This window comes from Glycine max, chromosome 15 (genome assembly GCF_000004515.6).
Source record: "Glycine max cultivar Williams 82 chromosome 15, Glycine_max_v4.0, whole genome shotgun sequence".
NCBI lineage: Eukaryota > Viridiplantae > Streptophyta > Magnoliopsida > Fabales > Fabaceae > Glycine > Glycine max.
In genome coordinates, this window is record NC_038251.2 from 45,397,749 (window position 1) to 45,421,833 (window position 24,085).

The following is a 24,085-nucleotide window of genomic DNA, read 5'->3' on the forward strand; positions in this document are numbered from 1 at the left end:
TTTAATATTCCTTTGCTCTAGAGTAGGAAGTAATAGGAAAGGAAACGTAAAGCCAATAAAAATAATGAGGAATATAAAGGGACACATGACTCACACCTAAATTGTAATTAAAGTTTTACTTGATTATAGGAATAGAAGTTATGGAGAGTAATGTGTAATCAAAGTCTGATAGTTTTAAAAAAAATTAATTGTACCCAAAAAATAATATAAGAATATATTGGTACCAAAAAATAATATATATATATATATATATAGGCAGGCCTATCAGGCTTATAAGGTTTTTTAATAAGTCTAAGTCTGGTCTATTTAATTTAATAGGCTTTTAAAAAAGCATGACCCTAATCTTTTAATTAAATATGTCAGTTCAGGTCAGACTTTATGTAGGCCAGGTCGTAGGCTCCTATAGGCCGACCTGACCTATTCCCACTCCTAGTAATAAGATTGAGACCAATAAATCCTAACACATTGTCATAATCAATGAACAGAGGAAGATTGCATTAAATCCTATGAAAATGATGTTGCACTTTCTTATTCAGATACGAACATATTTCCCCTGATGACGTGGCCTCGTCTCGTAGCATCAACATCTCCCATGAAAGTGCAAACCAAAACCAAATGCAACACCACACCCTTCATTTTCTCTCACTGTGAACTACACACACCACTCTGTGTCCTCTTCTAGTGAGTTGAATCTTTTGAAGGATTAATTTCAATGTTTCAATTTATATCATATGCTCTTTGGGTTGCTGGTTGCTACATTTGACATTTTAATTGTGTTTTGGTTGAATCAATATTGTTGATAAGCTCATTGAACTTTTTAGGAGTTTTTAAGTGTCATTGAGCTTTTGAATGTCATTGATTGATTCTGCATAGAAATTTTGTTATATGTAGTCTGGGTTGCTGCATTCTATTCTAGTTGATTGAATTGATTTTGTTGCTCAAACAGTGTAAATGGTTAAATTGGGGTGTTTTCTTTTCTTTTTTTTTGAGAGGTGGGATTTAAAATTTGTGGACTTGTGCTTGCCTATGATTTCATCTGAAACCAATGGGAGTTGGGTCTAACAGAAGGGCTAGTCCCTCACAGCATGGTGAACCAAGGTCCAAATCGCTACTACGAGAGGTACTTACATTTAGTGTTTAATCCTATTTCAAATAAGATTGTCTTCTAATAAGGAGACTTGTGGGGAGCAAAAAATAAATAATTGCATCTTAATGATTTGGGGATTTTTTTTTCTTTCTTTTAAATTGGTTTGAATTGGTTATTCAACTTATTTTTTTTCTTCCCTTTTAGTTGTTTGGTAATTCAATTGTGTTTTATAGCTAGATTGAGGTTATATTTCTGAAATTTTGGTTTTAATCCTAAGGCAAATTCGGTGTACTTGTTGTATGTTGCATAGTACTGGATTTCAGGGGGTGGGATATGGCGAAGGATAACTGGGATGGTGCTTCTTCTTTTCCCTGTTTATTGATTGAGATATGATTTAGAACCTCAATCATTAAAGAGGGGAAAGAAGAAGCATATTGTGGTTTCCTTCACAAAACAATTCTGAGTGAAATTGAGTTCTGATTCATATGGTAACATATACAGGTTCTATATATACAACAACTACTAGAGTACATACGATGTATAATGTTCATATATAAGTTGTACCTCTCAATAACTGTACATATCAACTTTGTAGCCACCAGATATGTACGATTCTGTGTGCGCTGGTGCATGACACATGGATGCAGATTTGTCACCACCAGTGTAAGGTTGTCATGCACTTGTTGTGAAAGTTTCATCCGAATTCCTTGTGTTCATCACTAATTTTTTAAGAAATTGATCGCTTGAATTATACTCTTTTGTATATGCTGTGAGAATATTATGATTAAATCTATGCTAGTGGTTGAGCTAAATGTTTCGGAAAATGTACTTATATATGTCTTTAAATTTTTAATTGAAGATGTTGCATACTGAATTACACAAGTTATGCCTAAGGCCTAAAATAAGCCTTGAAGCACACTGGGAAATGCACATCAATGGAATCTCTAGTTCTTCAACTCCATGAAATCTCAGCTATCAAATTTGGCAATTTCAAGCTCAAGTCTGGCATCTCCTCTCCAATCTACATAGATCTTCGCCTTGCTATATCTTATCCTTCTGTCCTCCGGAATATTTCTCAAACCCTTATTTCTTCTGTCTCTTCCACTTCATTTGACCTTGCCTGTGGTGTCCCCTACACTGCTCTGCCCATTGCCACTTGTGTCTCTGTTACTCAGAACATCCCCATGGTCATGCGCGGCAAGGATGCATGATGTTATGGTGGAGCATCAGTGAATATATTCATGAAGGTAATTGAATGCTAGGTTTGACAGTAGGACAACATGCATGTTTCATTTTATAGCAGTGAAATTATATGAATGTGGGAGAGTATACCCTAGCATACCAAGTGGTTTGGCAATTGAAATGGCTTATTTTGTTTTTGGTTTTAAATGTACCCTTTTACATCAATATGGATAATAGAATATGTATAAACTTTCTTTGGTGGACTTTAGCTTTCCCTGTGCAAGGTTCATTTTATCTTTTAATGAGATTCTTATCTTATATAAAAAAAACTTTAGATGGTTTCATTAATATTAATTAGAACATAAAACTTTTCAAAAGATTAAAGCTTAATTTGCACCCACTACATGTCCAAATGTTCAATTATTTCCTTTAATTAACTCAGACTAATGGTTGATGCCTATAAAGCCTATCTCGTGGTCAGTTAAATTCTCATCCGATTACATCTGGGAAATTATCATTCATATTCTAGCTACTCCTATGGCTTCAATTGGTGGTGGCCAACAACCAAATAAAGAAGAGAAGCTACTTCTATCCCTTCATAAAGAGAGGAGTTGGTCATCACCTTATGTTTATCTATTTCAAGAATTCTGGTGCCTATCAACTGTTATTCTTGTTACCAGCCTTCCAAAGTCAGGTACTACCTGGTTGAAATCCCTTATTTTCACAATTGTCAATCAACAATACTTCTCCCCCACCCATTACTTACTTCCAATCCCCATGACCTTGTGACTTCCCTTGAATATACATTGTTTAATGATGATATGCAAGTGTACCCAAATCTACAACATTTCAACATCACTGAGCCATGACTTTATAGTACTCACCTTCCATTCACTTCGTTACCCGACTCAATCATTGAGTCTATTTGTAGAAATCCATTTGACACTTTTGTTTCATCATGGACTTTCTTTAGTAGTATTAAGCAATCATCTTTACCTGCATTAACACTAGAGGAAGCATTCGAAATGTATTGCAATGGGATAATTGGGTTTGGTTCACGGTGGAGTCATATGTTAGGTTACTAGAAGGATAGCATAATTACGTTAGACCAAACAAAGTTCTTTTCTTAGAGTACGAGGATCATAAAGAGGATGTCAATCTTCAAGTGAAGAGAATTATAGAGTTTTTGGGTTGTCCTTTCACTCACGAGGAAGAAAATAATGGAGTTATTGAGAGCATAATCAAGTTATGTAGCTTTGAGAATACGAAGGATTTGGAAGTGAATAAATCTGGAAAACTAGGCAACATCATTGAGAATAAGAGCTTTTTTAGGAAGGCTGTAATAGGGAATTGGATGAATTACTTTTCCCCTTCTATGATAGAAAAATTATCCAAAATTGTTGAAGAAAAATTAAGTGGATCAGGTCTATCATTTAAAATGTATTCATAGAACTACAAAGTGATATGTGGCCTGTGAAGCCCGGATACGTGAAAAAAGGAAAAGCCGTATCAGACATCGATACTCCACGGATACGGCCGGATACGTATCCTAGGAGTATCCAATTTTTTTTTTAAATACAAGATACGATTGGGATACGACTTCCTAAGGCTAGACACGGCTTCAATACGACTCCAATACGACTCGGATACGGCTACAACGTTTAACCCCCTTTTTTATGATTTTTTAAACGCAGAACCTTTATTATTTCACAAAACCCATTTGCTTCTCTTCTTCTCCACGCTTATGAAGCTCAAACCCATTTTCTTTTCTTCTCCACACTACGTGACAACTGAAAACAAAGCTGCAAAGTGATTCTCTTCCGCGTCGACGTGGTTCTTCTTCCTCGTTGATGGTTTTGCAAGCCATCTTCAACGATGCTTTCTTCTCGACGACGGGTTCTTCTTCAACAGCTCTCTTCATTGGTAGTTCTGCAAGCACTCTAGTTGCCGTTGATTCTCGTCATCATCGGTTCCCATCATTGTTGTTTCTTGTTTGTGGGTGTGTTTGCTGTGCTATGAAAGATGTCTTGTATAACAGAAATGTTTGCATCTTTGGAATATCAAGATGACCATGCTACACTGTGGTCATTTGTTACAATAAAGGAAAAGATAGGAGATGGGGGTGGTAGTAGGATGTGGAGTTGTAATTTTTGTGAAAAAGTTGTCAAAAGTTCATACTTTAGGGTTAAAGCACATTTGCTTAGAATTTGTGGTAGTGGAATTGCTACTTGTCCGAAAGTTACTGATGCATATTTGGTTGATTTGAGGAGGGTTTTTGAAGAGGCTGAAAATAGATTAAAGTCTAAGAATGTTCCTTTACCTACTGACAAAAGGACTCCAACACCACCAATTGGGGTTACACAGTGGTACATGACAGTGTTACACACCGGGACAAGATGTTGTTCCACGCGCGGGGCGATTGTGGGAAGATGTACGATAGCCAGTGAGTGATGAAGGATGTTCATTGAGTTAGGGGAAAAAGGTACCTTGTTAATATCTATGCTAGGGCAGGAGTTGAGGCACGTGCACACACGAGGGTTAATGACGCCGAATTCCACGATGGTGTTAGAAGAAAATGTCGTCGATTTGTCATTTCTATGACGGTCATAATATGACTTGTCGTTGTATTATTCATTTGAAGACGAGTTTCGTCTCACCGTCATGGTTTACACATTATAATTACAAAAATGACACCGCCTATTTTGTAAGACAGTTTTCAACAACCGATGTCAAATATGCAACGTAAAAACATGTTTTTCTACTGGTGTAGGGACCAATTTTTCTATTAACCTTTTTTTTCAAACAATCCATACTAATAGTTATATCAACATATTATTAGTAAACTTTTATTATTCCCTTCATCCCAAAAGGACTAGGCTTTTAGCTTTTGAAAAAAAAATCTACACTAGCTGATGTTCTTACTGTTCTTATCACAAATAGACCAAACACCTGTCTTTTTGTCGAAGGGTCTTCTATTGTGCCGAAAGGTCTTCTACTGTGTCGAAGGGTCCACTCTGATAGTTCCTTGACGAAGTGTCTAGTGTATGTGAGCATCTGAAATAGAAGGGGGGGGGGGGGGTACTTACAAAAAGCACCCTGATGCTCAAGTCAGGGTTCGCCTAAGAGTTATTGATGATATATGGTTAATATTTTGAAAATGAATCAATCCTCCTACTTGAGGGATTCACCCCTTTTTATACTGACCTTACTGGGCTTGGGGTTTATAGACATGCACGTCCTAATTACCAGTTGAGCAATATGTCTCTTAATCATGCTTAGGCACTTCTAATCAAGTAAATACCTTTAAGTGGGTTTATTGGTAATAATTATGATCGGAGGATATTCGTCATTTGTATATGTTAAAGGATGAGATGTGTGGTACAAAATATGTGGTTACGTGGTTGAGGGGGTACTCGATTTTGTGATGCCAAATGTCCCCTTAGCCTAACTGAGTACATTATCTCGTATACTTACTTTTTAAGGAAATATTCAAACATTTATTTCAAGTTTGTCTTGTAATAAATAATGTTTCTTGGAAGACTTGATAATATATTTACTAAAATTTAGAGAAAAAACAAGGATATTTTAATAAAATTCAGTGTCCTCTTATAAATGTTAATTATCTTGAAATATTTGCTTTCATGGCATGTGTGAAAAAATCATAAATATCAGTCATTTTGAAACAAAAGAAATATTTATTTATTTATGTATTTTAATTACAAGAGGTGTATGGAATGCCTTATCTTTCCTAGTTACTATCATAGGAAGTCTACTGATTTAGTTGCGTAAATACAAGTCTTGACCGGTTGACCCGGTGTCTTGCATCCATTTTGACAATTGCGTTTGCAACACGCACCCAGTCCACCGATTTAGTAGCTTCAATAAGTCTTGACCCGCTGTCTTGCATACGTTTCTAAAACAGTGTAATCAAGCAAAATTTTCTAATACTGCAATTATTACCAAATTTTTATAGTAGGAATTAAACTCATATATTAACATAATTTAAAATCAATAAAAATATTTGAATAATTATAATACATGGCATTAATTTTAAGGGAAAAATAAAAAATTATTTGAATAAAAAATAAAAAAAATAGTTTAAAAATATTTTGAAATTTTTTTTATTATAATTTTATTTATTCTAATATTTTATTTTAAAAAATAATTTTATTAACTGCAACTAAAATTATTCAAATACTTTATACAATTAAAAATATCTATTGATACTTATTAAAAAAAAAGAAATAAAAGATTTATTTTTTGAGCTTCAAACAAAATTATCTAAAATTATTCTTTAAAGTATAAACTCAAATACAAAACTATCACTAAATTATACGTTCAAATAAAAATATATTCCAAAACATAAGTATAATCTTAATTAATTTTTAAATTAGAATTATAATTTTATCTCACTAATTTGCATAGTAAAATCTGCATTGTTTTTGTTTATAAATTACTAGCATGAATATTTAGTTTTTATTGGAGATCAGCAAAACATCACATAAGATATTATAGCTATTTTTTTGTTTTTTTAATTTCCCACCTATTGTTTTTGGTTCGTTAATTCCTACGATCCGACTCAAATTTAGTTATTTTCCAATTCCCAGTGCCAACTCTTCACTTTTAGTTTTAATTTTTTTAATTTTATTTTTCTTTATCACAAATTCAACTCCCACCCGATGACACGTTCTTCATTTTTTTTTAATTTATTTTTTCAATGAAATATTCAAATATTGATTTTAATTTTGTCCTCAAATAAATAATGTTTCTTGAAAAACTAGATAATACTTTATTAAAATTAAGAAAAAAACAAGGATATTTTAATAAAATTAACTGTCATCTTATAAATATTAATTATCTTGATCTGTGTGAAAAAATTATAAATATCAGTCATTTTGAAAAGAAAAAAAATTATTTTTAATTACAAGAGGTGTATGGAATGCCTCATCCGTTTATTTTTAATTATAAATACTAGCATACGAAGTCTACCGATTTAGTTGCGTCAATGCAAGTCTAGATCGGTTGATCCTGTGTCTTGCATCCATTTTGATTTTTGCGTTTGCAACACCCACCCAGTCCACCAATTTAGTAGCGTCAATACAAGTCTTGACCCGTGTCTTGCATGTTTGCAAAACAGTGTAAGCAAGCAAAATTTTCCAATACTGCAATTATTGTTTCGGTCAATGTCAAGCTTTCACATCCTGATTTTAATAATTGTTTAATTTTGATTAAATTATAAGTTTTACTTAACAACCAAATTTTTATAGTAGGAATTAAACTCATATATTAAAATAATTTTAAAATCAATAAAATATTTGAATAACTATAGTATATGTCATTAATTTTAAAGGAAAAATAAAAAATTATTTGAATAAAAATAAATAATATAGTTTAAAAATGTTTTAAAGAACACTTTTATTATAATTTTATTTATTCTAATATTTTCTTTAAAAAAATAATTTTAATAATTACAACTAAAATTATTCAAATATTTTATACAATTAAAAATATCTATAGACAGTTATTAAAAAATGAAAAAATAAAATATTTATTTTGTGAGCTCCAAACAAAATTATTTAAAATTATTCTTTAAAGTAGAAACTCAAATAAAAAATTATCACTAAAATATAAGTTTAAATAAAAATATATTCCAAAACATAAGTACAATCCTAATTAATTTTTTAATTTGAATTAGAATTTTATGTAGTATTGGGGCTTAGGGTGGTTACCGTCGATTGTTTTGAAAACCGAGGCCTTTTAATATAAAAGGCTTGCTAGCTAGCTTGAAATCTAATTAAGTTTATGAATTTCTAGAGTAAGTGCAACACTATTACGAGTAGTCCAACTTTCTCATATATATGATGTGATTTTTCAATGAATTTCTAGAGTAAGTCCAGCACTATTAGGAGGGTTAATGACCCGAATTCCACGACGGTATTAAAAGAAAATGTCGTCAATTTGTACGACGGTTATAATATGACTTGTGGTTGTATTATTTATTTAAAGATGGGTTTTGTACTATCGTTATGGTTTACACATATTATAATTACAAAAGTGTCACTGTCTATTTTTGTAAGACAGGTTTCAACAACCGATGTAGAATATGTGTGGTAAAAACATGTTTTTCTAGTAGTGTAGGAACAAATTTTGCTATTAACCTCTTTTTTTAAATTCTTGTAGCTACTTTTTTCAAACAATTCATACTAACAGTTATATCAACATATTATTAGTAAACTTTTATTATTCCCTTCATCCCAAAAGGACTAGGCTTTTAGCCTTTGAAAAAAAATTCTAAATTAACTAGTGTTCTTATCACAAATAGATCAGACACCTGTCATTTTGTTGAAGGGTCTTCTATTATGCTGAAAGGTCTTCTATTGTGTCGAATGGTCCATTCTGGTAGTTCCTTGACGAAGTCTCTAGTGTATATTTGCATTCGAAATAGAGGGGGGGGGGGGGATACTTACAAAAAGCACTATATGCTCAAGTCAGGGTTCGTCTCAGAGCTATTGATAATATATGGTTAATATTTTGAAAATGAATCAATCCTCCTACCTAGGGGATTCATCCCTTTTTATACTGACCTTACTAGGTCTGGGGTTTATGGGCATGCACGTCCTAATTACTAGTTGAGTGATATGTCTCTTAATCATGCTTAGGCACTTGTAATCAAGTAATTACCTTTAAGTGAGTTTATTGGTAATAATTATGATAAGAGGGTATTCGTCATTTGTATATGTCAGAGGACGAAATGTGTTGTACAAAATATGTGGTTACGTTGAGGGGGTATTCAATTTTGTGGTTTTAAGTATCCCCTCAGCCTAACCGAGTACTTTATCTTGTATACTTACTTTTCACTGAAATATTCAAATATTTATTTCGATTTTGTCATGTAATAAATGATGTTTCTTGGAAGACTTGATAATACATTTACTAAAATTAAGAAAAAAAATAAGGATATTTTAATAAAATTAAGTGTCTTCTTATAAATGTTAATTATCTTAAAATATTTTCTTTCATGGCATGTGTAAAAAAATCATAAATATCAGTCATTTTGAAACAAAAGAAATATTTATTTATTTATTTATTTTAATTATAAGAGGTGTATGGAATGCCTCGTCTTTCCTGGTTACTATCATACGAAGTGTATACTGACTTAGTTGCGTAAATACAAGTCTTGACCGGTTGACCCGGTGTCTTGCATCCATTTTGACCGGTTGACCCGGTGTCTTGACCCGGTGTCTTGCAAGCAAAAATATATTCCAAAACATAATTATTTTTGTTTAAATTAGAATTAGAATTAGAATTTTATGTCAGTAAATAATTTTAGTTATTTTTGTTTATAAATCTGCATTATTTTATCTCAGTAATTTGCATAATAAAATCTGCATTAATTTTTGTATCTTTTGTTGGTATGTATCTTTTGTTCATGTTATTCATATTTTGATTCTCCATTATTTTATCTACTATTATTTTATCTCTAGCTCTTGGCTTTAATTCCAAATCTATTTCTTTGTTGGTATGTATCTTTTGTTCATGTTATTCATATTTTCTTATGTACTTGTTTGATTCTTATATTTTGATTCTCCATGTATTTGATTTTGTGAATTGGTTAATTTTATTTTCACCAAAAATTATATATCATTAAGCATAAAAAAGTATTTAATTTAAAAAATCTTACATGTTGATCTTTGAACTGAAATTAGTACATGTATTGTGCTAAACTTTGTTCTCCTTATAATATATTATAGTATTTTTTGTTCATCACTTTAGAGTATAAGATAGTGTTTACAATAACTTTTTTTTTGTGCTTTAGTCTAAAAGTGATGGACAAAGAGTGTACTAAACTTCCACCGTTTAGTCAAAGAGTATATAGATGGTGTTGATTCTTTTCTAGATTATTTTGCCTACATGAAAGGAAGGCCTCAAGGAGATGAACTTTTATGTCCTTGTGCCACTTGTAGAAATCGTTTATGGGCAAAGAGATATGTGGTTTATGATCACCTAATATTTAAAATTCTTTCTAAAAGGCTATGATGTTTGGGTAAACCATGGAGATCTCCATGGCTAGAGAAAATACCATTACGTATGGAAATGAACGATATCATGGAAGATCAAGAGGACTCACATGATGATATTGGTGGCTTATTATATGACACATTTAGAAATATAACAGAAGTAGAAGGAGTGAGTGAGGGGCCTAATGAGGATGCTAGAACATTTTTCAATTTGATTAACGAGGTAAAATAAGAATTATACCCAGGATGCAAAAACTTTTCTACCTTATCATTTGTAATTCGCTTGTACTTGTTGAAGTGTCTTCATGGGTGGAGCAATTCTTTATTTACTTCTCTCTTGGAATTACTGAAAGAAGCCATGCAGGATTTGAACATTCCAAAATCTTTTAACAAAACAAAATCCATGATTAAGGATTTGGGCCTTGATTATAAAAAGATTCACGCATGTCTGAATGACTGCATGTTATACTAGAAAGAGCATAAGAATGATGATATTTGCCATGTTTGTAAAACTTCTCGACGAAAGGAATTTGCCCCAGTAAATGGTGAGTTTGAGCAACTGAAGCATGATTATAAAGTTCCTGCAAAGATTTTGTGATACTTTCCTTTGATCCCTAGACTTTAAAGGTTATCCATGTGTTCAAGTACAGCTGATCAAATGATTTGGCATGAAGACGAACACACAAAGGATGGGAAACTAAGACATCCTACTTATGGCCAAGCATGGAAGGACTTTGATAGGATTCATTTTAATTTTTCTTCTGAGTCTTGTAACATAAGACTTGGCTTATCAAGTGATGGATTTAATCCATTTAGAACTATGAGCATATCACATAGTACATGGCCTATCATGATGGTCGTATATAACTATCCACCTTGGTTGTGCATGAAACCTGAATATACGATGTTGTCATTATTGATTCCTGGACCATGATTTCCTGGAAATGACATCAATGTGTATCTTCAGATTGAGGAGCTTACGGTGTTATGTGATTCAAAGTAGAGACATATGATACGTAAAAAAATAAAATGTGTGCAGCTCTTTTATGGATTATTATTGACTACCATGGGTATGCTATGTTGTCAGATTGGAGCACCAACGGAAAGTTGGCATGTGCATGTTGCTGGTACAACACTAATTCAATCTATCTGAACAATAGTCACAAAGTGTGTTATATGGATTATGTTGAGAAATGACCTCAATAACTAACTTAGGAGGTGAATTAAGTTTTAAATTTTTTTTATCTTCTTTTAAATGATATAAGATAGGTTCAGAAGAAAAAATAACAATTAAATTAATTAATTTCCTTTAAAACGGATAAAACAAAATTAGTTACAATAAAATAAATGAAATAAGGAAAAAGAAAATATAAGTGTAATTTTTCTTATTACATGAATGAAAAAAATATAGTTAAGAAAAAAAATCTTTTAAAGGTGACTAACTAGATTTTTTAATAAAAATTAGTCATTCACAACCCATACAAATAACATGATAATAAAAATATAAAACTAAAATAAATAATTATTTATTTGATCTTATAGTTACAATTTTTTCTATTTTTTAGTTTGTATACTTAAAAATATTTCTTTTTAGTTTTTGTGTATATCAGTTTTAATCTCCTAACAATCAAACAAATATTTAAACCTAATAAAAAGTTTTATTTTTTTTTATTAAAAATATAATTATTATTGAATTATTTTTTATAGAAATTAAAAGCTTTTAAAAAAGAAAAATAATAATTCACTTAGCATGTAAAATACTTTTATTAGTTTTATATAATCATCCAATTAGATACTATTATTGTTATTAATAAAAAATTTATTTCATATAAATAATTATTTATGATTAAATAACAATGTAACTGTTAAACTATTTTGTAAAAAAAAAATGCTATGAAACTCTTACAAAATTAGCTACCGTTAGTTTCTTTTATAACTTAAAAAGGATAAAGGTTAACAAATATTAATAATTTTTATTTTAAACCTTTTAAAACACGGGATCACATTGTTTCTTGACTTTGGTTCTTGTATCATTGACATTTTGCCTATAAGTATTTGCACCATCCCATGAATTACATGCAAGCAATTCTCCTCCAGTTGATAGGATTAGACAATAGGTGATTGAAATTTTCCGCATGGTGTTCATATTTCCAACGCTTCTGTCCATGAAGCTCCAACCATTTTGGCTGCTTCTTGTAACGTGTTTTTGTGCATTTGCAATGGCCTCTCCTCCTTCTTATGATGCCTTTGCTTCTTCTGAGATTGCCACAGAAGCAAATGCTTTGCTGAAATGGAAAGCCAGCCTTGACAACCAAAGTCAAGCTTCTCTCTCTTCATGGACCGGCAATAATCCTTGCAATTGGCTTGGAATTTCATGTCATGACTCCAATTCTGTTTCCAACATAAACCTTACAAATGCTGGATTAAGAGGTACGTTTCAAAGTCTTAACTTCTCATTACTTCCAAACATCCTCATTCTGAATATGAGCCACAACTTTTTGTCTGGAAGTATTCCTCCTCAAATTGATGCCTTGTCCAATCTCAACACTCTTGACTTGTCCACTAATAAACTCTCTGGTAGCATTCCCAGTAGCATTGGTAATCTGTCCAAACTTTCATATCTTAATCTTCGTACCAATGATCTCTCTGGGACTATTCCTTCTGAAATAACACAGTTGATTGACCTTCATGAATTGTGGCTGGGTGAAAATATTATCAGTGGACCCCTTCCTCAAGAAATAGGTAGATTGAGGAATCTGAGAATACTTGATACTCCTTTTTCCAATCTCACAGGGACAATCCCAATCTCTATAGAAAAGTTAAACAATTTGTCTTATCTAGATTTAGGATTCAACAACCTTTCTGGCAACATTCCTCGGGGGATTTGGCATATGGACCTAAAGTTTTTGTCATTTGCAGATAATAATTTCAATGGTTCCATGCCCGAAGAAATTGGGATGTTGGAAAATGTAATACATCTTGATATGAGGCAATGCAATTTCAACGGGTCCATTCCTCGTGAAATTGGGAAGTTGGTTAACCTCAAGATTCTATATCTTGGAGGTAATCATTTTTCTGGTTCCATTCCTCGTGAAATTGGTTTTTTGAAACAACTTGGTGAACTTGATTTGTCTAATAACTTTCTCTCTGGTAAAATTCCCTCTACAATTGGAAACTTGAGCAGTTTAAATTATCTTTACCTTTATAGAAACAGCTTATCTGGTTCTATCCCGGATGAAGTGGGAAATCTCCATTCACTTTTCACAATCCAACTGTTGGACAACAGCCTCTCTGGACCAATCCCGGCTTCCATAGGTAACTTGATCAATTTGAACTCTATTCGCCTTAATGGAAATAAACTCTCTGGATCCATTCCTTCCACTATTGGAAATTTAACAAACCTCGAGGTGTTATCTTTATTTGATAATCAACTTAGTGGCAAGATTCCAACAGATTTCAACAGGCTTACTGCTCTGAAAAATTTGCAGCTAGCTGATAATAATTTTGTTGGCTATTTACCTCGCAACGTTTGCATTGGTGGAAAGTTGGTAAATTTTACCGCTAGTAATAACAACTTCACAGGCCCAATTCCAAAGAGTTTGAAAAATTTCTCCAGCCTTGTGAGAGTCAGGCTTCAACAAAACCAACTAACGGGTGATATAACAGATGCTTTTGGTGTACTTCCAAACTTGTACTTCATCGAATTGAGCGACAATAATTTTTATGGTCACCTTTCACCTAATTGGGGAAAGTTTGGTAGCCTCACAAGCCTCAAGATCTCCAACAATAATTTATCAGGTGTAATACCACCAGAACTAGGTGGGGCAACCAAATTAGAACTGCTTCACCTGTTCTCAAACCATCTTACAGGAAACATTCCACAAGATTTATGTAACTTGACCTTGTTTGATCTTTCACTCAACAACAATAATCTTACAGGAAATGTTCCCAAAGAAATAGCATCAATGCAGAAACTTCGAACTTTGAAGCTTGGATCAAATAATTTGTCTGGCTTAATCCCAAAACAACTTGGAAATTTGCTCTATTTATTGGACATGAGTCTGAGCCAAAATAAATTTCAGGGAAATATTCCTTCAGAGCTTGGCAAACTGAAATTTCTTACAAGTCTTGATCTTAGTGGAAATTCTTTGAGAGGAACAATACCTTCAACGTTTGGAGAATTAAAAAGCTTAGAAACATTGAATCTCTCTCACAATAATCTTTCAGGTGATCTCTCTAGCTTTGATGATATGATAAGCTTGACATCTATTGATATATCATACAACCAGTTTGAGGGCCCACTTCCTAAAACTGTAGCCTTCAACAATGCTAAAATTGAAGCATTGAGAAATAATAAAGGCTTGTGTGGAAATGTCACTGGCTTGGAGCGTTGCCCAACATCAAGTGGGAAATCTCATAATCATATGAGAAAGAAAGTCATAACAGTAATTTTACCCATTACTTTGGGCATTCTAATAATGGCATTATTTGTTTTTGGAGTCTCGTATTATTTATGCCAAGCTTCAACGAAAAAAGAAGAGCAGGCTACAAATTTACAAACTCCAAACATATTTGCAATATGGAGTTTTGATGGCAAAATGATATTCGAGAATATTATTGAAGCCACAGAAAACTTTGACAGCAAGCATCTCATTGGGGTTGGAGGGCAAGGATGTGTTTACAAGGCAGTGTTGCCTACAGGTCTAGTTGTTGCTGTGAAGAAACTCCATTCGGTTCCAAATGGAGAAATGCTCAATCAGAAAGCTTTCACAAGTGAGATCCAAGCTTTGACAGAAATTCGACACCGTAACATTGTAAAGTTATATGGGTTTTGTTCGCATTCACAATTCTCATTTTTGGTGTGTGAATTCCTGGAGAAGGGCAGTGTAGAGAAGATTTTGAAGGATGATGATCAAGCAGTTGCATTTGATTGGAACAAAAGGGTGAATGTTGTTAAATGTGTAGCAAATGCTTTATTCTATATGCACCATGACTGCTCGCCTCCAATTGTTCATCGTGATATATCAAGCAAGAATGTTCTTTTGGATTCAGAATATGTAGCTCATGTCTCAGACTTCGGAACAGCCAAGTTTCTTAATCCTAATTCATCCAATTGGACCTCATTTGTAGGAACCTTTGGATATGCTGCTCCAGGTAATTAATTTCCTTTCTTTATACTGATCGAAGATATCATGATTTCTTAGTTTGCCTTTGTTAGTCAGAATATCTACATTTTGTCTTTGTTAGTCACTAGAATCCTATTTTGCATATGATTGCACTTTCTTTTATTTTCTTACAGAGCTTGCATACACAATGGAAGTTAATGAGAAATGTGATGTGTATAGTTTTGGGGTCCTAGCGTGGGAAATACTTTTAGGAAAGCACCCTGGTGATGTTATATCATCTTTATTGCTATCATCTTCGTCGAATGGTGTGACCTCAACACTTGATAATATGGCATTGATGGAGAACTTGGACGAACGTCTCCCTCATCCAACAAAGCCTATTGTTAAGGAGGTGGCATCAATTGCAAAGATAGCAATTGCCTGCCTGACTGAAAGTCCACGATCTCGCCCTACCATGGAGCACGTTGCCAATGAGCTTGAAATGTCATGAAGCTCATCTTCAATGGATTAGCTCTACATTGCCACTTATATATAGCTGAAAGATTGAACTTACAAAGCATGTTTGAGTTCTATGTTTTTTGATGTAATGTCTAAGTTCTACTTGTTCTATTCTATTGTGTTGTATTTTTTATTTTGCAAGTCAGTTTATTTTAAACTTATGATGTATCAATTGGGGATTTATTTGGATTTTGAACTTATGATATATTAGTATATTACCACTTTGAGATCAATAAGATTTTGTTTTGTTTTTCCATTCACGGGATCCTTGTAACTTAATAATTTAAGGAACTTTTGTTGTTACTTGCGAAACTACATAATTTTAACCTTCGTATTTGCTTGTGATGGTGAAGTTTCTTTGTTTCATACTTTAATTTCCATAGATTTTGGTTCCATCCTTTTTTTGCAACATTTTATGGATTTGAATTTTTATAGTCTTAGTTGCCAAAGCATCTCTAATAATGGGTCCTACACGTAAGGGTGCTTAAGAAATTGATTTGAATTGAATAAATCAAATTATTTTTTATAAAATTAATTTGATTGATCAAATTGTTTCTATAAAATCAATTCGGTTTAAAAATAATTTAAAAATTAATTTGAAACTGGGTTCATTTTTTAAAACTAGTTTAAAATTAATTAAAAACAAGTTTAGTTCACAACCAATTTCTTTTATATCAGTTCGAGTTTGAATCACTTTCTAAATTTGGTTGATCAATTTTTTTAAAATTAATTCGAGTTTGAATCACTTTTGAGTTTACCTTTTTTTTTTAATTAAACTAGTTTTTTTTTTTTTTACACACCCCTACTTACATGTGTTAGCAGACTTCGGTGGATCTCTTACTATTTTTGAAAGTTGGTCCTAGGTACGTGTCTTTTTCCAATCATAGATTCAAACAAGTGGATCATAATTCATACGGTCAAGAACAGAGTCGCAACAGAACAACAGAAGAAAAAAAACCCTTAAAAGCAGGGAGTTTCACCGGTATTCGCAATTAAATTTTGGATTCGAAAGTTGATTAAACTTAGAGAAGACATTATCCATCATGAATTTACCTCTAATTAAATATATAAAATTAAAATAAGTTTAAAAATATTAGGTTTACCCCTTTTAAAATTCATAAAAACAATAAAATTTAAATGAGTGAATATTATTTTATCATTAGAATTGAAGACAATATTAAAGGAATTTATAATAACTTACACATTCTTTCTCAATCAATTGAACTATACTTTCTTAATTAAATGAGTTAATATATTTATTTAGAATGAAAACTAAATTATGAAAAATAAAATAAAAGAAGGTTGTAGATTTTTTAATTAACCCACTTTTATTATTTTTTATGAAATAGAAGCCAGCAAACATTAACTGAAATGTAGTTATCCCAGCTAGGTTGACACTAGAGCAAAACAGAATCATATGCAACAGTTTCCTCCTGAAATATTAATAAAAGATGAAAAATGAAATCTAAAGATAACAAGTGCGGGAACCAAACCAATATCATATGTTTAAGCACCGGTTATACAAATGTGGACATGTATTTTAAACAACATATTTTCTATTCTAAACAAATAGTGTAAATGATTATTTAATCATGGTCTAAAGGTTTAGATTATGTTTTTTCTTCTTCTTCTTTAATTTTAATATTTTATTTATTTAGTTTTGGTTTTAGTATTGTCAAAAGCAAACATTTATTTTGTTCCATATATATATATATATATATATATATATATATATATATATATATATATATAATTTAGTTAGTGTTAAGACTTAATTATTTAAGTTATAAATAATTTAAAAATGTTAAACAAATAAAACAATTGAACTATTATTAGTACACAATTTTTTGTTATAGAAGATGAATAAAATAAGGAACAAAAATGAATCTACAATTTATAACAAATATGTATACATGCACAGAATACTAAATATAAATAATCAAAATATAATAAAGTACTTCATATATATTGATGTCAATACGCGTGTGCATAAAACACTTTGACATTTCTAAAACATTAAAGTATATATTAAAAATTTGATACCAACTAATTTCTAAGAGATAAAGTCATATCTGATCAAAAGTATAAATCCAAAAATAAAATCAAGTTTTTGTGTATGAACATAAAACTTTCATATCTTGAACATAAATTTCTTGGTCTCCAACCTACAAATATATTTAATAATTTAGTAATTGTTATGTATATACATATAAATCAAATCAAATAATAATTTTAGAAGTTTAATGAGTAATTATACCTTTACAAAATTAGGAACATTAGTTGATGCAGAGGATCACATTGCCGCATTACTATTTTCATTAGCTACAACATTTCTTATCATGTCATCCAAAGCTTCATCATCCAAATTTCGGTTGTTTTGCTTCATGAAGCATATTAGAAGTGATTCCAATCCTTCAAACCTCCTAGCCCAATTATTCCACTCATTTGCATGCTCCTTAAGAGCAAAAATTTCTTCTTTTCTTTTTAAATGTGATGGTGTGACAATTCTTCCAAAGCAACCCACTCTACCAAATTTTTCTTTTCCAAGCAACAATTTAAATGCTTGTTCAGCAGAAGTAGTTGAATCTTGAAGCCTTTTCTAATTAATAAAAAAAGATCAATGTCAGATATAATCAACACTAAGCATATACTTTATGAGTAAAGATGAACTTGCAATAGCAACTTGTGTTTCTTCATCCACTTCTTTTCCTTTTGGTCGGGCTTTGCGAGTCTCAATAAACATTTTTGCTCAAGTGACTTCCTCTCCTTTGTTCTTCTTTTGATGCTACATTGATTCAACAAAAATATGTTTGAAGATGTACATTGTGTAGAACATCCAACATGAATATTATAAATTACTAGTTTACTATGAAAAACAAAAGCATTTCAGATGAAAAACAAAAGCATATATCCAATATCAAGTCAGATACAATTTTACCATTGGGTCCAATCGACTCTCCATCATCATCTAAGACCACTTCTTCACGATCTTGAACATTTCTTGAATGTATTTTCATCCATTGCATCGGTCCCCGTGTTCTTTTCTTACTTGTCCCTATTTTGACATAAAACAAATATACATATCAATAACAAAAAATATATAAGACTGATTAAAACTCAATTAAATTACCATTTATTTCACCATCTTCCTCTTGGAATGGATTTCCTTCGTGTTCCATGGATTTTGCATCCTCTAGGTGTTCACTTTCTTCTTGTTCCATGTTAGTTTCTGTTAGATTTCATCTTAAAACCAAATGGATTTAAGTGAAGTTGCCCAACAGATATATAAGTTGCACCCCAAGGACTGAGGTAGCCGACGTGGGACTTGGATATTTTTCAATAGTTTCATCTCTTGGTTCTTCTTCTTCAAAATCTCCCTGGTTGTTATTATACTCTTCAATTAACATTGGTGGACACATCACTATTAGAAAATATGTTTTCTACATCGGTTATTTATGACTTTCAACATCGATTTTTGAACCGATGTTGAAAGTACCGACGTTGATAGTATTATCGTTAACATCGGTTTTTTAAAAACCGATGTTAACGTAAAATTATCAACATCGGTTATATAAATAACCGATGTTGCTAATATGAATTACACCCAAAAAATGTATATTAATGTTGAAAGTTAACATCGGTTTTTACAAAAAAAACCAATGTTAACGAATGTGTTAATGTTGACCGTTAACATCGGTTTTCTATAAAAAAAACCGATGTTAACGAATTTGTTAATGTTGACAGTTAACATCGGTTTTCTGTAAAAAAAAAAAAATCGATGTTAATGAATGTGTAACTATTGACAGTTAACATCGATTTTTTCAAAAAATTGATGTTAACGAATGTGTTACTATTGACAGTTAACATCAGTTTTTTGAAAAAAATGATGTTAACTAATGTTAACATCGGTTTTCTGTAAACAACCGATGTTGTTTTCAGGAATTTTTTTTAAATAATGTCTCTGTTTTTACAAAAAAAAAACAAAATTTAACCTGTAAATTTAAAATCAGACCACACAGCACACAACATATATCATTTGCGTTCTGCTTTCAAATAGGTTTAAGCAAAAAACTAACTATCAACAAAGGTTATTCAATGTTAAAATGAAACAACAATTGTAAAAAATGTAATGCAAAGTATGTAAACTAATTAAGTAACCTAAAGTTGCATAGTTGCCTAACATCCTATGTTTGATTTCTAACTTTTAGATAATACTGTGCTCACTGGATGCGAAGCGCCTTGAATCTCTCTGCTTCCAATGGTCTAACTTCATTAAAATACTGCATGATCAAATAAAAAAAATAAATTAATAATGTAATAACAATCATAAGAAAACCAACTTTGTTTGAAATAAACAATTACCGTCTCCCAATTATTTCTGAAAGATCCTAAGATTATTGTGGACATCTAGTGCATCACGTAGTAGCCACATTCAGTTATTCCTTTTTGTCTATTACACTAAATACATAATGAAATTTGGATATTAATTAAAAGTTAACTACAATTAGTGTACACACACATAAAATATATATAAGTAGAAGTTTTATTTAAATCACGTACCTTAACAACAATCCACCTAGTAGCAGCCTTGGATTTAGGTTGTGGAGTATCATCAAGTCCTTTCAAAGCACCAGTGTTGAATATGAGGAACATTAAAATATTGATGTTGTTGAGTTATGCCAATGAAAATATATTGAAAACAATATTGACCTGTTAATTATTCCCCTAAGGTAGTTGTCTGACCTGTTATGTAAAGAACAAAACCAGACAACTAGGTTTTCCTTAGGCAGAATGACGACCATTTGCCAGTGTCTACTGCAGTAGAGACGAATATGGGTTATTGTAGTAGTATAGATTATTTAAATTCAGTTGTTGTGTTTGACTTACCCATTCAGGTAGGCTCCAAGGTAAACATCTTGTTTTGAACTCTGTATCCAACTTTTGATGTAACTTTTGGATTCAAATTGTGATTGCCCAGATCTCTGAATAGACTGTGGCTCGAGGAATCCATACACATCAAAATTTCCCGCTCGCACACTTGTCTCAGTCAAATGGTTGTGTTGTTAAGCCAAAGTTAATTATGTATGAATTTAAAACAATTACTTTGCTCAAATGGCAATGTACGATGTTTGTTAAACCGCTCCATCTTGTGAAGGTTATAATGGTGGACTTGGTAGTATAAAAAATAATAAAAAATGACTAGAGTATAAATTAAACATTGATCCAAAGTTCAAGATAAGACACTTTTTATTAAACATATAAGAAATTTCCATCACAATCATAACAATGTTTTATTTACTCTTTTTATTAAATTATTTATTGTTGAATCAATTTACAAAGATCTTGATTTTTTAAGTGATAATGCTCACATAAAATTCACCTCATAATTAAAAAAATAATATATTAAAAAGAGTGTGTAAAGTGTGAATTATGAACATTTTTCTTAGAACTTATGCTTCTTAACAATTAATTTTTTTATCAATAAATGCAATTAAAGAGAACAATAGTTGTTGTCAAGGCATTGGGTCAGAATTTGAAGAACACCGTAGACTTTCCAACATAAAAATGGATGCCTTGGCGTAAAAAAAAAGATAACAATGCAACAACTTTTATTTTTTTAGTGTAAGCCAACAAATATTGTTACTGAAGGTATATCGATCTAGCCATTTTACCTTGAAGGGGAAAATAAGTTAGTTTCTTAATTCACAACCTTTTTTCTATACTATAATCCTTTCCGTAAAATCCTGAGAAGAAGAATACCACAAAGGAATATGAATTAACAATGTTAAATTAAATATCATAGCTAATAAAAAATAATGTTTAACCCATCCTAAGTTCAAGATAAGACATGATCCAAAGTCCAAACGCACCTTATATAGATATGCTCACTGTATTAATTCATTGGCAGTGGTGACAGGTGTAGGCTACAGAGGAAACGCGTATTGGTCACATTGAGATGTTTGTTAGATGAACAGTGTAGTTGATGAGGCTGCAAGTGCAACACAGTTGGTTTCACAAGTCAGAAACTTCATTTATTGCATTCAATTTGATTTCAGGGTTACATAACAGAGGACCTTTTATTATGTCATTCTTGTAATTTAAAATTATCTTACCTTTTGTCGTGTTGGGTTTATGATCCAAGGTAGTGTCTGGATTCATGTTAAGTTGGAGGGTAAAGGTGTGTTTCAAGTTTGATGGCTTCGGGCATTAGAGAAATTTGGAGGGGTGTATTTTGTGTAGAGGATAATTTGACATGGTGGGGTGCAATTGGCCGAGTATAATATGTCGAGCCATTTGTAGTGAACGTGAGAAAATAGGAATGTTCACAAGGGGATTTGGTAGGGTGGATTGTTCACAAGGGTAGTGGTGAAATAGTTGATTTGGTAGGGTGGATTGTTCACAAGGGGATTTTCATAGAATATGTCTTTGTCTTTTGTGTTTTGTTGGCATTTTTATCAAATATTAAGAAGTGCATTACAAGAAAAATCATAAGACAGCAAGCGCGAATATTCAATTCGTAGGAGGAATCTCAAGGAGGGGTACCATAATTCAGCCAATTTTTGCAGTATCAATCATGTTACAAGTACAAGGTGAGATCAAATGTACCAAGGATTAAAGTTAAAATTGATTGTAAGAAATGAAGTTTTGGCTGAATTTTAAGGCTCACAGATAGAGTATTGAAGTCCCCTTATCCAAGTCGAAGCTTAAATCTACATTGGAATGGGATTATTGTTACATAATTGTAACACATTCCACAAGTTATCAGAGCATTCACATAGATAGATATATTTATTATTCCAATTTTTATTGTAATGCCCTAAGAACTAAACATGTAATTTTGTGCAAATGTATTCCAACCCATACATAGAATAGAACCTAGTGCGAGATAGAGTTACCTTTGCGCTTGAGCTATTTAAGTTTCAAGGCCTTCTTTTTTAAGTTAATTTTTGGTGAAGGTCTAGGGGTATCTTTGGTATCCAAACCAATGTCAGATTTTGCAAGTACCTTCAACAACTACCATTTGAACATCTTCCATGGTTGTGTATCAATCCAATTTGGCAAAGTATGTTGCAGGGACAAAATTATCAAACAGGCAGAATGTACAAGTCTCTAATTCAGCAGTTCCAAGAGGTTAAATGGAGATACTTATTCAAAGGTAACATGGCCCGTCCGAGAGCCCGCTTTATCCTTTGGATGGCTTGTCATGAGAGAATGGCAACTAAAGATAGATTAATGCGATTTGGAATGCTCAATGATGATACTTGTTGTTACTGTAAAGAAAAAGAGACCATTCAACATATTTTCTTCCAATGTAATGTGTTGAGTCAATTTTGGAAACACACCCTTAAATGGCTAGAGGTTCCACATTCTCCGGGTGTTTGGAATGAGGAGTTGGATTGGATTATTAAGAAGTGAAAGAGTAAGGGGAGCAAAGCGAAGATCATAAAATGTGCGTTCACGGAAGCGGTTTATGAAACCTGGATGTTCAGAAACAACAAGTGTTTTGGTCTAGATACTACTAGTAGTAATGTAGGCACTAGAATCACCGACACCATTGTTTACAGATGTTGGTTGAATCCTAAGCTTAGGAATCAGTTGGGTAGGCTTATGATCCCTTAGGTGGTGTTTGTTTTTGTTCTTTTGTCTGCTTGGGTTTTTGATCTACTGGATCCGTGGGGGTCGCATTGTGTTGATCTATTTTTTTGGTAATGAATATATTCTTCTTATCCAAAAAAAAAAAAAAACATCTTCCATGGTTACCAAACCATTGTCAGATTTTGCAAGTACCTTCAACAACTGCCATTTGAACATCTTCCATGGTTACCAAACCATTATGCAAGGCATCCTTTTGGTCCTGAAAAGTGAAAACGCGAAGGGTTAGGGTTAGGGTGGGTCAAGATTTGAAGAGAAAACAAGGAAAGAGAAAGAGAGAGAGTACCCGGCGCCATTTTTTGAAGAGCTTGCGTTTGCGTTTTCCGGAAATCAAATATTGTGAAGGGTCTCCGTGAAGCTATCTCTTCTTCTCTGCTATTAGAGCGGTTCCTTTGTAAGGGCTTAAGGGAAGCAAGGTTAGAAATCTCGTCTTAACTCTCACGCTGCCTATGAAGATGAAACCCCTTTTCTTTCTCGTGAAATAGTGAGAAGAAGAGCCCCCTATATTTCACACGAGTACC

At 32.2% G+C, this 24,085-nt stretch overlaps 1 protein-coding gene, 1 long non-coding RNA gene, 1 other non-coding gene and 1 pseudogene across 3 annotated transcripts; 3 read left to right on the plus strand and 1 right to left on the minus strand.

Annotated features, from left to right (window-relative positions):
- Positions 1-1,438: 1,438 nt before the first annotated feature.
- Positions 1,439-1,525, plus strand: MIR9752 (microRNA MIR9752). The gene has a single exon (NR_126798.1). It is a non-coding gene; the product is annotated as a microRNA MIR9752 (primary transcript).
- A 1,281-nt stretch (positions 1,526-2,806) lies between these two features.
- On the plus strand, positions 2,807-3,719 carry LOC102659433 (cytosolic sulfotransferase 15-like; annotated as a pseudogene).
- An 8,648-nt stretch (positions 3,720-12,367) lies between these two features.
- Positions 12,368-16,116, plus strand: LOC100808316 (probable leucine-rich repeat receptor-like protein kinase At1g35710). Its single transcript, XM_014767457.2, has 2 exons — positions 12,368-15,441; positions 15,587-16,116. The coding sequence occupies exons 1-2, from the start codon at positions 12,423-12,425 to the stop codon at positions 15,901-15,903; spliced, it is 3,336 nt and encodes a 1,111-aa protein (XP_014622943.1). The 5' UTR covers positions 12,368-12,422; the 3' UTR covers positions 15,904-16,116.
- A 4,016-nt stretch (positions 16,117-20,132) lies between these two features.
- Positions 20,133-20,521, minus strand: LOC112999549 (uncharacterized). The gene is made up of 3 exons (XR_003264761.2): positions 20,472-20,521; positions 20,274-20,369; positions 20,133-20,191 (listed from the first exon to the last, which is right to left on the minus strand). It is a non-coding gene; the product is annotated as an uncharacterized lncRNA (long non-coding RNA).
- Between the last annotated feature and the right edge of the window lie 3,564 nt (positions 20,522-24,085).

Excerpts from the sequence above, each read along its gene's own strand:
- LOC100808316 (XM_014767457.2), top strand. The coding sequence starts at position 12,423 with ATGGTGTTCATATTTCCAACGCTTCTGTCCATGAAGCTCCAACCATTT. Across the intron at positions 15,442-15,586 it reads CTTTGGATATGCTGCTCCAG|AGCTTGCATACACAATGGAA; the intron begins GTAATTAATTTC and ends ATTTTCTTACAG.